We start from the raw sequence: 17,409 nt of genomic DNA, 5'->3' as shown, positions 1-17,409 counted from the left end.
ATCTCAGTTCACAATGGGCATCTGAATGAGTGCATCTTAGATCTTAGAATGAACTTTAGAATACCCAGAAACAAGGGTATACAGGCACAGGGGGAGACACAAATCATGTCAGGGTCATTTCTGACCCTGACATGATTTTCGTGTGAAGTGTGATGGCCACGGGTTAAACGGCAGCTGTCACACTAGCATTTCCATTCCAGTTAGCTCTTTGTTTTTTTAGTCATTTCACAGAGAAGGACCCTTTAACAGCCCGTCTCGGTGAAATGACCTGGGAGACTGTCATACATATGTGTTGTGAGCGCATTCTGGACACTAATGTATACAAAGGGGATGGACTGCGCATCTTTGTGCTATTGTCCACCCCTCCTACCTGTTTAAAAAACCTGGATAAAATGTGTCATCAAGGAACAACATTGTAGGTTTGGTATGAACATACAGCTTACTACCAAGTCCAAGCATGGCTGACTAGTAGCACAAAACCTATTGGTGTGAATACATATATTCCATGGAAAAATATACGGTGTGAACACTTCAATGTGCTAGTGATCCAGGGAGATCCAGACAAAAAACGTCTCCCATCTGCTCAATGCAGATGATTCTGTTCCTGTGGCTGCAGAGGTAATATGCTGCAGGATGTCACAAATCAATGGAATCATATTTCAAGGCAACCTTGATACAAGTAAATGAAGACTAATGAACGTTGATGGTGTGGGGCAGGAGATAGAACACATTCAGAGCACATTTATTTGCTCTGAGAATAATCTTTTTAAAGAGTGTTTAAATGTACTTACCTGGGCATCATGCTCCTTGAACCAGCATGTGGAAGTGACACCCAGGGAAAGAGATGATGCCACAGCGGCAATACAAATATTTGCAAGAACCAATGACCTCTAATATAAACCCACATGTATCAAAAATATTCATATCCATTATAGTAAGCATTGTGCTCTAGGAAGCATAATCTGAGGCCTCTGGGATGATTGTCATTTATGAAAACCTAAAGAGGTATGAATGGAAGGTTATGAATCAATCATAACCACTGGCATTGCTCTGGGCAACCCTTCAATTCATTGTTGTTCAGTCTGACATGTCATTTTAGTAGGGAAAAACATATTCCAGTCCTGGACAAACTGTTAAGTCACATTCATTCGTCATGTTCTCTACTATTCAGATGTCATCAGTGAGGTGCATCCCTGTACCACTTGGGGTAACTATTGTAGAACTGAAGAGTGGTGGGTGTAAGGGGTTTTAATGCATCCTACCAGGTACACTGCCCTGGGAAATCCTCAATTTCTATCCACATACCTTGTCATTAAATAAGAGGAAAAATCATATGCAGACCAGCATTGGTCCTATCCAAAAAGGGCAACCATCACAAACTGCAGGGACATATTCCTTCTGCACAAGAACACACACAGACCCACTTATGGCCTATAGGCCCAGCTAGTCACAGGCATGTTTGGCAGAAAGTATTCCACCTGCACATGCCAATCTGCATGTGCTCTTGGGGGTGTATTGTGGATCATGCCCATTGTATGAAAAGAAAAAGACTGAAATGTGAAACACTGTGAAGAGATCAGATTGGTAAATTCTAACTATATAGACAAATGCTGGTATCAATTTGTGGAGAAATACCCAGGTTCAAAGCTACCAAAGGAAAATGAGAAACATTAGAGATGAAAGGAAACCAGAGGGAAGTGATTCTGGACAATACCAAGCTGATATGAAATTCTAAACAATTATTGGATCAAAAATATCTCACATCCTACTGTCAGTGCAGGAATAGATTTCAGAAATGAAGAACATGTTTTTTAAAAAAATTGTTTTACTTATTGGGTTTTTATAATGCACCTGTACAGCAAATGGTGTTTCAAGGCACAACAAGACAAAGAGGAGGGAGAGAGGAGGTTGGGGGGACAAGGATGAAGAAAAACAAAAACGGTCCTAGTAGGTTTTGTGTCATTTGGATCGTGTAAGTTGTTAGGGAGATTTATCATTTTTACGGTCCTTTCTTTTTTCACCATTTCTAGCATGGATGTCCTTTGTTAGCCATTCTTCTACCATTCTGGGACGGGGAGGACTGTCTGTGTGTTTTGCCTTTGGCAGGAACCCTTTGGTGTCCTTGCTTAGGCTCCGGTGTGTCTGAGCAGGCAGGAACTGGGGGAGGATTTTTGCACTCCCCTGCCCTTTGTCTGCCTGAGTGCTTGAATGGAACCAGCTCCCATTGGGGGTCTGGCTGTCCTGATTGGACAGCTACCCACCCCTTTCTGTAAAATGCTCAGAGAGATTGCAGAGGAGTGTGTGCTGAAACTGAGTAAAAGGCAAGGTTTCTGAGGTGAAAGGCAAGGCGACCACTGGAAACTGAAGTAACTGAAGAAGCAGATGACCAAAGACCCCTGTAGACCCTTTGCAACACTGTGAAGTGAGCACTGCTATCATGATCCCATTTCCTATGCGACAGAAGAGCTCCGAAGAGAACGACTATAAAGAACAGACAAGCTTTCCAGGGGCAAAACAAATTAAAGATATTGCCGTGGCTGGTGGGAAGGAGCCAGCCCTGAGAGAAACTGCAATGTGAGCCATCTCCCGAGGTGCTGTGCCTTTCCAGAGCTGCAGACCACGAATAACAGGAGACTTCCAACCTCTTTTTTAGTGAAACATCTTGCCAAGGCAGAATGCATCCAAGTCTTTACTGAGCTCCAGGTGAACCTCCAGAGACACAATCCGACTCATCCAAGTCCCCTCACCAGAGCGCTTGACTCCAGGAATCAAAGAAGATTGACCAGGCTATAGTCCAATGATCACCATGACTAACCTTGCCCTCTCACATGCCCATGCCATTGTTCAACCTGACTGCCTCTATGTACAGCATTAAATATGTAAATATGTAAGTTCAACCTGACTGCTTCTATGCACAGCATTAAATATGTAAATATATAAGCAGTTTATTAACTATATGTACATATGTACATTCCACGCAATGTAATGCTATGCTTCTTATCCATGTGTGCCTTATCCTGTAACTAAGTTTTTATGTAATCTTACCTTCCTGTTCTCTGTTGCGCCCTGTTACCTCTGGGTTTTGCACGCCATACTAAATAAATAAACAAACAAACAAACAAATCTTGTCCTTTGTTGGTGCTGCATAAAAGGTGTCAAAACCACAGACTGACCAGAGAAGCTGAAGAAATCCATGCCAGAAGTCTTGCCGTTCATTACCAGACCAAGTAATCCAGAGACCCGGTCCGTCGCTGCTGCACCGAGGAGAATCCAGCCACAAACATTTCTTCTAACCTAAGGTACTGTGAGGTGAAAAGGTATTGCTTACCTTTAACCAGGAAGTCACTCCAGAACATTGGAGTGCATGAAGAGGTGTCCTGGGCCTCCACTATTTCGTCTGACCCAAGCTGTTGGCTTATGTCCTTTTTGCAAGTCCTTTAACTGGGTCTCCAAGTTGTGTTAATTCTTTTAGCATCCTTATCTAGAAACTGAAAGGATCCACAGGAACATTTGCTGTTCTGCTGCTATGTTGGACTTTGAGCCCTCTCCAAACTAGAGTTAGGGATTAGACTTTTAAACCTGTAGTTTGCAGAGAACCCCTTTCAGAACCTTAAGTTCTGCTACTGTTTGACTAGCCAACTGTTTTCCTTCCTAAAAGACTTTATATTATGTGGTTTTGCTAATTGAATACAATTACTGTATATCTTTGTCTGTGCCCGAGTGCACCGTCGTACCGATAATACGGTAGAACTGCCATTAGTGTCAAACTCTGTAACAATTGTACCACAAGCAACTTCCAACTAAGCAGCGGCCTTTGAAAAGTATGATAAGTAATCCCATGTATGTTGCTTAAGTGATCTAAGTATTTTAAGACATTATAAATATAATAAATATGTATTTTAATATAACTTTATTGGTGTAAGTGTTTCTTTGGAGTACTGGTCTAACTGGGTTCAGTGTACTTGCCTACAGCTCGCTTCTTCCTCTTATGATAAGCCTGATTGTTCTGTCACTCCACAAAGGTTCCATGAGTAGTATAGATGATACTAAGAGTTGGGGACCTGTATACCACTGCAATAGTTTTATGAAGTCTTACCTCAAGTGGACTTTAGGAAAACTCACATAACAGAAGTGCAGTAACAAGAAGTGCGGGGGAAAAGGGATTGGGTGAAGTGCCAGTCAGAGCGGAATGCGCTAATGCTAAGGAGGGAAAGGAAGTGCATGTCGGAGTACTGAACACACAATACCTGGGGAGGTGGGGGATGTGGGAAAAGGGCCCATGGGTGAGGCGAGTGCTAATGCGAATGGGAGGCCAAGTGGAAAAGTGCCATGGGACTGCAGAGAGTGCAGGGGAAAGAAGGTCCACTGCCAAGTGTGAGGAAACAGGGCTGGATGGGCTCAAGGGGTGCAGGCCTAGTCAGGCTAGTGCAGGGGGGGGCGGTAGGGCAAGTTCAGGTTGGGGGGGTCCAGGCGAGACCAAGTGGAGGGTTAGACTGGTCTAGAAGAGCCTGGTGCCCTGTATGAATCAGAGGGAACCACCCATCCAGTGAAAAAGAGGCAGAGTTGGACATTAGCAGGGGAGAGGGAAGGAAGAAGAGAAAAGGAGGGTCTTGAGGAGCTTCCGGAGCTTAAGGAAATCCGTTTCAAGTCTGAGAGTGGCAGTGAGGCTATTCCAGACGGAGGCACCTGCACAAGAGAGATATCTACCCCCACTCTTTGCTTGGAGAAGTGTCTGATCTGTGGAGAGTTGTAGCTAGAAGACCAAAAGGCTCCGGCGGGGAGGTATTTAGTGAAAAGAGAGTTTGATGTAGCAGGGTCCCATGCCCCGGAATACCTTGTGGGTGATGCAGACAGTCTTGAACTTGATCCTCGCAGCAACAGGGAGCCAGTGGAGAGATTTTACGTCTGGAGAGATGTTGTCCCTGGGCTTCAGACCAAGGATAAGTCTTGCAGTCCTGTTCTGGATTAGTTGAAGGGGGTAAAGGGAGGAATTAGGCAGATTGAGGAAGAGGCTGTGGCAATAATCCACCCTAGAGAGGTCTAGTGCTCTGGAGACATAGAGTTTCTGGGAGAAGGTGGGGAAATCCCTCTGAGGAGGTGCAGCTGGAAGTTGGCCTACTTGGCGAGGTCTGTGATGTGAGGAGAGAGAGGAGTTGAGGATGACACCAAGGTTTTTTGCCTCACAACAGGATGAGGGGCGCCCATGGAGGGTGGCCAGAGAGTAGAAGGCAAGGAAGCAGCTAGGGTCCCAATGAGAAGGATCTCAGTCTTACTGGCATTCAGGCAGAGATCATTAGAAGCACGCCATGCCTGAATAGCAGTCAGACAGTTGGGAATGAGAGAGGAATAAGAGGAGGCAGTAAATTGAAGCTTGAAGGAGAGCTGTGTGTGTGAAGGCAGAGATCAAATGGGCAAGAGGTAGATGCCAAAGGGCCATCGCTGGATGTCTTTGAAGTGTAGTGATGGATTAGCGATGCCTACTTCTTCATGGAATCTTAAAGTGGAGCCAAAGGCAGAAAGATTTTCAGTCTGGTGAGCAATCCCCCATCCCGGAGCAGAAATGGCACACAGACAGCAACAAAATAAAAGCAGCACCTGTCGATGTAACATTTTGAAAGGAGCAGTGACCAATGTTTTGTGTGATCTTTTTCTCCAAATGGTATTTAGAACCACTCTGGTGGCAAACATTTTAGTACATTCCATAGATGCAAGGAACTGTCTGTGACATTCTAAAAGTATGCTACTGAAAAGCACAACAAGGATTTGAGGAGCAACATCATCACGCATTTCATAAACACTGAAGGCTTTAGGTTAGCTCTGGATCAACGGCATACGTTGGCCATACAGTGTCCTTATGAGTTTGCTTGATATTTTCCTTGGCCTCTTGTGTGAGCATTGCTATCTGGCAAGGGTGTAAAATCCCTGGATTTTTTGATTTTCATAAATAATGAAATGATGCTGGTAATCAATCTCAGAAAGTGTGGCCTGCTAACCAGACTTCCTTTTCATTGAATGCTATGCCAAAAGCATAGTGTGCAAAGGTGTCCTGATGCATCAGCCCCCTTGATCTGCAGACCCTGTTCTCCAGTGGCACAGGGCAGGTTCAGCGGTCACAGGTAACCTTTTTGACAGCTTCTGTGACAGCAAGCGTACTGCAGTGCAGGGGTTGGATTTAAATCTGCACCTCTGTTCCAAAACCAAAACAGGTATGCTAAACTATCACCTGTGGCAGGATAATCTGGAAAAATAACCCATACCTAGGATATGGTATAGTGGCTGTTAGTTCACATAATAAATAAAGCTATGTAGCATACCAGTGTCAACACTGTGAGCTTAGACCAGCTACAAGAGGCTATATCATTCTAGTGAGCGAGGCAAAAGACAGGATGTCTGTGTATGTTGACTCCCTGGGATTGGTAACTCCCCCCTGGCAAGCCCAGTCGGTTTCACCAAGAGATCTCCTGGGAGCCTGGTTCCAAAGTGGCAATTCAGTATGAAAGGCCTGCATCACACTAGGGGATCACACCAAGAAAAGATTGGAAGTTGCAGGCTGAGAGGGAGTGGAGTTAGGACAGTCAGAGAGCATACATGGGTTTGAGCAAGGATTCCTCCATTTTCCTTACTGACTGTGGGATTTGATTTCCTTTCTGTCATATCCACTGCCTGCAGAACAATGCACTATGGGCATGACATGAAGAGGCCACGGTCACTTGTCTCAAAAGCAGGGATTGGACCCCTTAAAGCAGGCTTGCTTTCATCCAATCCCCTCTGGCCTTTTAAATATGGAAGAGGGTGTCTCCCATCCCTACTTTGATTCGCTTCAGGACCTTCAAGGACATCAGGAAGAATGATTTTGGATCCAAAGCAAAAGAAAGATTTGCTCCATACCCATTCCAGGGCACATTGGGGGTGACTTTGCTGAGGACCAAGGCCTGACACCCTACTAGCAAACCTCCCTAGATTGTGAGAGCAGAGACTGAAAAGGACTAACCTTGCCCTTGAGCCCTCTGTAGAGGGTCTCACAGCATCCAAAGGGCCAAAACAGCCATATCTCCTGTTTTTATCATACAAACCAGTTTGAACTACATTTGACCTCATTTTCAAACTGCTGTTGCTGTCTCATCGGACCAGCTCGACATTGCATCCCCCCAGCAGAGCCTTGTCACCTGTCTGGCGTGAGCACCAGTGTGCCGTGCAGAGGACTTTGAACTGCCACGTCAATGAACCAAGCATTAAACCACAAGCACTTTGCATCGCAGCTTGACATGAACCACTGGGGCACTGCTTCATTCATTGACCCAAATCAGCTGTATTCATCATTTGAACCATGGAAGATCGTCTAACTACTTGTGGTGATCCATTGACCTGCATCACTTGATGCTGCCTTTGAGCTGCATGGAACACCGCTCCGACCCAACTCGACACTGAATGGGATCAACGTGACTCACAACCTTCAAACTCGGCTCCACCCACATGAATGGCATATCGAAGCCAGGATTGACTGCATCGAACCAGCTAAGAACTGGAATCAGTTACTATTAAGAGCCCCTGTCGCCCTTGTCCACTTTTGGGGCTCTTGAGACAGGATAAGGCCCTTGCTGCATCCTTTTTCAAATGAGCATATCCTTTTGAGGGGGCATTGTGGAATTCTTGCCTTTACACTCCTTGCTAAAGTATCCAGAGTGTCTACACATATTTGTTCGCATTTCCTATCTTCTTTCAGAGGGGGGAGGCACTATTAGTGTTTTTAATAGTTAGTTGTATAATTGATTTGTTTATTTAAAGCACATATATTTTGCATATTTTTTTATTTTGGAACTGTTGTTATATTGATGTTTGGGTCGCTACTGTATTCCATCCACACTCCATCTAAGAGTATAGTCTCCTCTCGGCCCACGTTACCTCAAAAGATGGGGGCGACCTTGATGATCAGGATCACTTTTGGTCTGTAGAAGTGGGATAGCTGAGTAGTCAGGTTAGCCACTTCTCATTCTTCTACTCCTGTAGAGCAGAAGTAATTTCATCGCATTGTACATCTACCAACTTAAATCATTATTTCAGTTTGGTGATTTCTTCCAAGATGTTAACAAGGGGACAGAGAACATGAGATCGGCTCTCCGCCTATTAACAAAGGCTTACTTTAGTCCTGGCTTCCTTGCAGGCATCAATGTTGTTCTACCTTCCAGTCATCAACCAATGTTCATCATAAACGAAGCAGAGGTGAACATCCAGGACATGTTTGGAGAATGTTAGGGTATTAAACATGCCCTTGCGTGGTGTATTACAGACTTTCAGCGTACACAAACATGATTAGAACAAGGATACTGGTGAAAATAACCCAGCCACTAGACTGCTAACAAGTCTGATAAGTAGTCACACTGAAATATCTGAAACAGGGTTGTCAACCTACGTTGCAGCATGTTTATTATAAACATTATGCCTAATATGACCAGCCTTGTTAAAAGACATGTGGATAATGTGACTAAAGACCTCTTACATGACATTAGATTGTAAAAGTGCATTTTGACTTTCATACTATGTTTGGATCAGCTGGGCAACATTCTCTGATTCTTCCTTTCTACTCTGTGGCTACGCTCTCTAAAGTATTGCACATCAGATAGTCGTCCAAGTGATATAAAATCGTTTTCATATTTGAACCCTTGCAAAAACACCAAGAGGGGTATTCATTACCAGCGTTTTTAGATATGCAAATGCACAGAAACTGCAAATGTGCAGCAAACTCAGAAATGTCTCCTTGCATTCTAGGTCGTGTTGAAAGGGATACCATGAAATGTAGCTAATACTTTGAGCAGCTCATGCAAAACAAATGCTCTTTACCTTTGAAGGTCTTTGTAACGTATAAAATCTTCAAGTTCTACAGCTGAAATTTTGTTATGATCGAGGTGAAGTTCGTATATTGATGATGGCAACTCTGTAAGGATAATAGACAGAAATATTAAGCAATCATAGGTAAACCGCAGTATAGTACATATTCCTTCTTTATACATTTAGCAGGGATGTCATTTGGGGGTCACTGCTGTGGCCCACGTGGTCTCCCTTTCTATGCCTGTGGTCTCCCTTGTTACCCCTGTACTAAAAAAAAAATATATATATATATATATATTTTCTTTTTAAATGGAAGCTTCCGGGCACTGTAGTAGCAGTGGCCCTGCCACCCCAGGTCTGGGGGGGTTCCAGCCCAGTCCTCACCTGGCAGGGTGATGTCTGTGACGGGGCTTGCAGCGCTAGAAGGAAGCGCTTTGTAGGATGCGCTTACCATGAACTCAGCTCCAAACTCTTCTCCTCTGGCTTCCTCGAGGCTCATATACAGGAACCAGGAAGTTCTCCCCGCTTCCCGGTTCCTGTTAGTGAGCAGCACGGAGGAGCCGAGTGTGTGGTCAGGAGTGACGGACCGAAACTGGAAAAACAGGTAAGAAGGCTTTTCTTTTTTTAAATGTGATGTGTATTTGTGAGGTTTCTGTCAGATGTATGTATGTGCTATGGGTCAGTGAGTGGTGGGTGAATAAGAAGATATGTGATAGTGTGTGTTTGAATGCTCTGGGTGGGTGGGTGTGTCTGTGTGGAGAATGCAGTGAGAGTGAATGTAAGAGAAGGTGTATGAGTGAGTGACTATTGGGTGAATGAGTATTAATGTTATAGTGTGTGTTTGAATGCTCTGGGTGGGTGGGTGTGTCTGTGTGGAGAATGCAGTGAGAGTGAATGTAAGAGAAGGTTTATGAGTGAGTGACTATTGGGTGAATGAGTATTAATGTTATAGTGTGTGTTTGAATGTTCTGGGTGGAAACACAGGTGTTGGACGCATCTGAAGGTTGTGTGCCATCACTTCCTGTGAAGTCACTTGGGGATGGGTCAAATGACATCACTTCTTGTGTTGTCATCAGAGGCCAAGAGTCTTGTGATGTCACTTTCGCTACCCCGGGCATTTTGGTGAAATTACGTTCATGACATTATGGGAAACCAAAGATTTTGAAGGATTTCCCAAGTAAGGTATTGGAAAATTGCAGATAAAACACAAACACCAAGAAAATGTAAAGATAGATAAGATTTGCCATATGATGACATAAAGAGTACAGGCGATATTTACAATCTAATTCTATACCTTTGCCAACAGGTCGTTAGTTGTACCTTCTGGAAATCGTATTACTGTGAATCTTTAAATGATGAACTTTGTCAATACGGTGGAACTGGGGCAACGATTTTCTGTCTTAAGGTACTGCAGCTGCCCACGTTGTATTTATTCCTAATCTTGTCTTGTGTTAGGAACGGTTTCATGTGTGGTATTATTATTGCACATGCTGCAATACTGTTTGGAGATATGCAATTGCATTAGTCCCAGTTCAAACACACTTGTCCTGTATTGGTACTGCTAGTAATATGGTGCCACAAGAACTTAATGTATGCCCTAGAAAAGCAGAATAAGGAGGAGCACCATGAATCATCATACCAAGCATCCAGCGGTTCACTGGATAATTAACTACATACCTTTAACTCGAGAAATCCCCAAAGCTCATTTTATCATATGGGAGCACGTTATGTAGCTCATTTCTGGCATTAATGGATTTTTTCCTGTGTCAAACCATTATCTCTGGTACTGGTCTATATTACTTTCAAAAGGCCATTGCCTTGATGTTCATGATTCCTCTTAAATATGTACATGAACCTACAATGTCTACCAGTAGCCTTGTTTGAATTCATACAATGAGATCCATAGGTGGAAAATACAGTAGAGAATTTACAGTAGAATCTATGTAGTGTAAATTCACAATGATGCATAGATCTCTCCAAAGATTTTAAACTACTCACATGTTCTTACCAGTTTTCAACACATGATGTATGGCAAGCTACCTAAAGTGAAGATAGTGTATTTCATTCCTTCTCACCATTAAAGCTTGAAAAAGAGAAATCTAGTCCTTTTGTGAGTTGCAGCAGTAATTTGTCATAGTGTAGATATGTCAGTAAGGGTGAGCTCCTAAAATGAGCACTAGTGGTTATGCATCCTTTCTTTAAGGGCTCTTCCCAGAAGCATGAATAACATTCACGATGTGGAGAGAACATGTGGGTAAGCGAACTTACAGAGTCACCTCATGACCATCATATATCAGTGTTAGAATGATACCACAGGCTCACTGCACTGAAGTGGATTATCTACGGAGCCATCAATGCTATTATAAAGCGAGGTCCACTCCAATTCCTCTCATGCCACCAGAGTCAATCGCTCGTATGGGGTTATTGAGCGATGTATAGAGTAATCACGCTGAGACCAAAGAGGAAGAGACAATGATGTACAGTGAAATGCCCATCTTATGCAAAAAGATGGGACACAAGTAGATCATATAACTGCTGTCTACAAATATTCAGCTACTCACTCAACCTATATTTTTATTTAAGATGACGGAATTAGACAATTGACACATCTTGCCTGACCTGCCATAACTATCTTAAAGTAGCAGACATACATGACTTCCATGTATCTTATAGCTTTTCAATTTATTGTTAGGTTAGTGTTAGAATGCTCGAACTACCTCAAATTTACCCTGTGGGAAAGTTGAGCATTGCTGAGTAGTGCGACACACCCTGTGAGACTCCTGAAGTATTTTCCAAGTTTCGAACCCAGCCAGGAATTTCCAAGTCAGTTCTGAGGCTGGCTGCACTATTGCAAAGGCAGACACTCAGAAGGAGAGCTCGATGAGCCAATCAGGGGCTCTCAGCCATTCTAAAAGAGATTTGAGGGCCGTTTAAAGTCCCACTTTGCTTCCTGCTTCCTTTGTTGGGGTGTTTGGCTGTTCAATTAGGGGTGGAGGGGACAGGCTCAAAATTGCGGATTTAAGAGGGGTTTTGAGTGTTCTTTCTGAGTTTACGAGTGTTCTTGAGGGATTTGTTAGTTGATAGTGGTGTTTGTGATGATTCTTGATCCCTGTCGTAAACCCTTTTGCTTGTGTGTGTTATTTAGGCTCCCTGCCCAATCTACCCCTTTTCGTGTGCTCCTCTTTTAAAAATGTTTCAATAAAAACCAAACAGGTTCTCTTGTACGTTCCCTTTATCCTTTTGTTTCAACTGCAAATATTTGTAGAGCAGCCTTTGTATGTGAACCGGATATGCCTTAATGTGCTGTGCTCAGTCCCCTACTTTACTGTTGGTGTGTTTCCAGACCCCTTTCCCATCGTGTCAGTCTTGTGAGAATCCCTTTGTTTGTATTAGTCATTTATTTTATGTTTTGTACATTGCAACCATGGGCTCTTAGGGCACCTTGGCCAAGTTTGTGTTTTGCATATTAGCATCTTAGGCAACATGTCTTTTTATATGGAGGAAGTGCTGTCAGGAGAAGATAAGGAGCTGGACTACTCCTCAACCTCTGTGTCAGAGGTTGGGCGAGTCAGCCAGCAGGGTAGAAACAGAATCTAATGCTGAGCAGCTAAATGTTGAGACAGAGTTTGAGGAAGGGGAGACAGAGGTTGAGGAGGAGAAGATGGTGATTGATCAGAGGGAGACAGGCGTTGAGGAAAGGATGCTGAAGGATGAGGAGGGGAAGACAGAGCATTAGAAGGAGGAGCATGTGATGTGTCTACCAATTTGGAGAAGGTTGCGGTAGAGGCAAAGTGGGTGTGGATTGTAATGAAGTATTTGGGAGTGTTGTAACTGTTGCAAACATGTATAAAATGTAGCAACTGATGTTGTTCGTTGAGACTTGGGTTAGTTTGGCTCCTTAGCATCATCTAACTGCTGCCCGGACGATTGTACAATAACTTGCTTTACGTACTAGACGTGCACACATTTCTCAGGTGGTGGGCCCGCTTGGGTTGAGGTCATTAGGGGTCTGCTCCCACACATATGAGGAGTATCTGCAGAAAGTGCCTTGGCCTTGGGGTTGGAGGGGCAGGGAGGGATAGCCACAGATTTGCAGGAAGATGAAAGATAGAGGGGAGAGGAGGAAGAGGTGGTAGTGCTGCAGGAGACTGAACAGATCCAGGCAGTGGGGCCAAAGATGGTCCCCCAGCAGATGGTTCAAGAGTTGAAGAGTGGGGCAGCTGCATAACTGGCAGCCCGTGCAGTGGGAGCAAGGGGGCTCAGGCCTTTCTCAAGAGGATGTCTGATCAGAAGACATCCCCATCCACAACATCACTGCCCATCTGGTCAGAGGAGTGTGACTTCTTCAACTGGCAGGAGTGCAAGATCTGGGAAGCCAAAACCTCATTACCTAAGTTGCAGAAGGAAAACAGCAATAAATCCTGGGTTTCTTAACATTCACAAATAAGAAATCCCAGGGAAGTTAACTCCAACCTCAGGTAATTTTTTTAAAATTACATTTGAAAGGAAATTAGCAAGTTTATATAAACATCACATCTTACTTAATCCTATAAACCCATTATAATGGCAATCTTTTTTGTCAAACTCCCTTTTGTTTGGGGAGCTGGTGAAAAGTAAGATGTGTTCTTTATATAAACTTGTTAAAATTTGTAAATAGAGATTTGAGAGGAGTTGCGGTTTTGACGGACACCTGTATTGAGAAGACAACTAGTGAATTCCATTTGTTGAGATTTCCATTGGCATACACAGTTGGAATTAGGCTAACTTATATCACTGCAAAGCCACATTTACAGTAAACTTCTAAGCAAAGACCCTATCAAAGGCCCCTTTTTGCTCTGTCCGACCTGTGTGTAACATGCACTACTTTATCTGTGCAAGCCTATTAATAACTAAAGCTCTTACTTTAGGGTGTTCAAACATTCTAAAATCTATTGCTTTCGGTCTGGTAGGAATTAGCCAGGACATGAATCTTTCCAGTCAGAATTTGAATATCCAAGCTACAAATTTTAAATCAGTATTGAGGAGCGACAATTTGTAGCGAGTGCAATTATTACTGCCTTTACGAGGGTTTGGTATGAATGTTATAAGAGCAAATAGCATTGGTGGAGGTTTAATACCTGCTTTCATCAAGCGAGCATACAGATTAGCCAGGAGGTGGCATGCATATCTTGAGCTCTTGGCATATCATTCAGAGCACAGGTCTGGCTTTGACTGGTTTCATAATCATAGCTGCAGAGAGTATTTCTTTTTGAAGCAAGCATTTTACCAAAAACATGCCCTTCAAACCTGCTACAAATGATAGCTTTCTACCATATCGCAGCTTTAGGATGGAAGGATAACTCGGGGGCAACGCGCTTGTCTTAAAAGCAAGAGAATGCAGAGTAACACAGGTTTGAATCCCGGCCTGCGCTGCATTGGGCGCGTTATTAAAGATGAAGCCTGGAGCTGTTGTTGCTTTTTTTACTTATGTGCCATGAACTGTGCATCTGGGAAAACAAGTGTTAGGTGGGTACACTCAGCAGACCATGGGGAAACGAGAATAAAGAAAAGAGTCATCCGCCTTGGACATCCTGGTGTAAAGATGCCTTCATTCACTTCACCAGGAGACTGAAGGAGATAGGCTACTAAAGTGACACCCTTACTTTAAAACGGGATGTAGTAGTAGATAATTAATATGGGGGAATATATGAGAGTCTCTATGAGGTGATAACTGGCAAACAGGATTCTGCATATGTATCAGAAAAATAGACCTGAGTCACAGTAAATCGCATGAGGTTTCCTTCAGACCTATCTAAAATACAAGCATTGAACCGCTAGCAGATCGTGTTAGTTGTTGTTACTCCCAAGTCCAATGAACTGTTTGTTGCTGAACGCTTTGCATGCTCTATGCTTGTCATTTAAAAGATGCATAACTCAGGATGGGTCTCCGCCTCTGCTTTGTTGTACGTAAAACAGAGGTGTTAATTGGTGTGTTAATACAGAGTCCACATTTTACATTATGTGGTGAATCAAATCTCCAATGTGCACCCCTCAATACATCAACAACAAAGTTTCTAAAATATGGACTAAAATGAATTGGGTCACCTAATTTCTGCGTCCTTAAGGCTAAAGTGTTCTTTTACAAGAGGTGCATATCCTGGAGCAAAACTGGAGCAAAACAAGGGCAAACATGTCAGAATTGAGGGTGGATATGTTTCTATTGTAATTTTATGGAATATTTAGTAGCCCCTACAGATTACATTGATCTATGCAAAAAGAAGACTTTCCCCCAATATTAATATAAAACATGTATAGATGTTGCTCTGCACACTACATACAGATGTTGATCTGCAAAGTGACTACACACTTCCAAGGGCAAATGGGCATAGAGACAAGCTCTTGGACATACAGGGTGAAGAACTCATAGAAAAAAGGAGATGGAGGCAAAAATAAGTGAAGGCTTAGGGAGGAGGCGTCGTATTTGGGACTCCTGCATTAAAAGAAGAAAAATGAAAAAAGTCGACGTAGAAGAGCCAAAGTAGAAGATCACAAAAGTAAATGTGGTCAATGCACTCTCATAGAAGCATAATCCGGCACCCAATGCTTTCCAAACCCTCTAACTGCACTTCTATGGCTCCAACAGGGCCTCCATCCCTCTACAATTATTAAAATTATGCCTGACCTTATATATTCTGTTGAACTTTTTTTTCATAGTCTGTATTTCTTTTTAATGAGTTGTGTAAAGCATAAAGGCAACACCCTATAACCATTTCAGGGCTCTCTCTGACTCAGAAGAGGAGAGGATGAAGAGATACTTTATGGGTGTACCAAGATGCAGAACATTTTCAGAACTAAACTTGACTGTATCAAAGCCTGTATTACTGCAAAATCACATCCACTACTATCCTGAGTCATCAATCACCCACTCACTACCTTATTCATTCACTGTATGTCACACAGTTTCACAGGCCATGTCGGCCACCATCCATAAAGCCAGGCTAACTGGCTTTGCTTTCTCCATTACTTAACGATATCAACCCTACTCACTACATCTCATCTCTCAACTTTGTACTAGCAAGGTCTTCTCCACGACCATCCAAATCTTTCATGAATCAAACGAGGATGAGCGCACCCCACACTTGTTCTGAAATCTCCGCACACTACAAACCAGTGGCTCCCCTGCCCTTCAATTTATAGCAGAAATAATAAACTCTTAGATCACCCCACAACTTCGGTCATCCCTTGAATCTAACCAGCTCTGTCATATTTACGATCCGCATTCTGCACAAATCAGCAGTATGGCAAACTCCCGCTCCTCAAACATATTAAACTTTTTGTTCCTTCCTGATCTGGTGGTTTCTTTAAACACTATGGATCTTCAAATTCTACTACACCACCATAACTCAATTGTCCTCATCTTCCCCCTTCCCTATAGGGTTTCAACTCCTTCCTATCAAACATATCCTCTTGCCTATGAACAATATGTCTATGCCCTTCTCTTCATTTGACTTGTGGAGTCCCTAAAGTCTTTATATGGTCACTCACTCGTCTCAAACTCTAAATTGGCACTTCAGGACATCTCCTCAGATACTCCAATACCCAACCCCTGGCTTTCATATTAATACTAGTAGCACCCAACGTTTCCTATGTATTCTTACTATCAATCAATCAATCAATCAATCAATCAATCAATCAATCAATCTTTATTTTGGAAGAAACCACCATTACAAATTTGCATGATACATAAATAAATATAAAACACCAGTCATCAGTACATTTCCAAAATAGAGATATACATTTGAAGAAATCTCAGCAAATGAAAGTAAAAAAACCTTAATCATTAAATTAAGCATAAGTCAGTATCTTAACAGGCTTGCACCTTAAAAATATAGCCTACACAATACAAGAGGAGAATACACAGGTCAACACGTTGTAATTCATTAAGTGCAGTATTTAGTGCAATATTCTGCATGGTGTTGTCATTTGTCCCATACAATGAGTGCATGCAGAAGACTGCCTATCATTATCACTCATCCATACTGACCGGATGGACAGCTTAAAGCATAGAGCAGAATATTTTACTCCAAGGTTGCATTGAGTAATGTGGATCTTCTGGTGCATGCCCTACTTAGGTACACACCTTGGGCAAAGACCACTCTCACTTCCTAACACATAAGTAGGAAAGTGAGAGCAGGCCTGAGTGTACTAAGCAGTCAGTTATTTCTAATAGCTGCTTACATGGGGCAAAATAAAATTAAATGTGCCAGATTTTCTAGTGCACCACAGAGACAGCATTCAGTGGGTCCACGCTTCCACCTCGAAGTGCTTACGGCTAGTGCCAACACATTTAGCCTTGTCCTAATCAGTAGAGTCTTATCATATTGGTTTACCACAAATATAAGGTACCCTGGGCCTAAGAGGAAGGAACGTTCTAACCTGTGCACTGAATGTCATCTTATCTTCTCTCTTATCTTCCTGGTACTGCGCAGTACTAAATTTTCAAATTCTTTTAGGAATCCCAGCAGGCAACATATGAACGTGAAAACAGGAATTCAAGTCCAGCTTGCATAGAAAAGATTTAACATAAATATGCCAGTCTACCTT

The 17,409-nt window shown here is 42.9% G+C and overlaps 1 protein-coding gene across 1 annotated transcript in view; it reads right to left on the bottom strand.

Annotated features, from left to right (window-relative positions):
* ASPN (asporin) overlaps window positions 1-17,409 on the bottom strand; it is a 267,913-nt gene that overhangs the window by 59,142 nt on the left and 191,362 nt on the right. Inside the window, exon 6 of the mRNA XM_069643870.1 lies at window positions 8,839-8,932. Coding sequence (XP_069499971.1) covers window positions 8,839-8,932 — 94 coding nt within the window. The remainder of the gene's footprint in view (window positions 1-8,838; window positions 8,933-17,409) is intronic.

Source organism: Ambystoma mexicanum, chromosome 2p (genome assembly GCF_040938575.1).
Source record: "Ambystoma mexicanum isolate Mex_15411 chromosome 2p, UKY_AmexF1_1, whole genome shotgun sequence".
Taxonomy (NCBI): domain Eukaryota; kingdom Metazoa; phylum Chordata; class Amphibia; order Caudata; family Ambystomatidae; genus Ambystoma; species Ambystoma mexicanum.
Note: the sequence above shows the minus strand (reverse complement) of the source record. Positions and strands in the feature narration are given on the sequence as shown.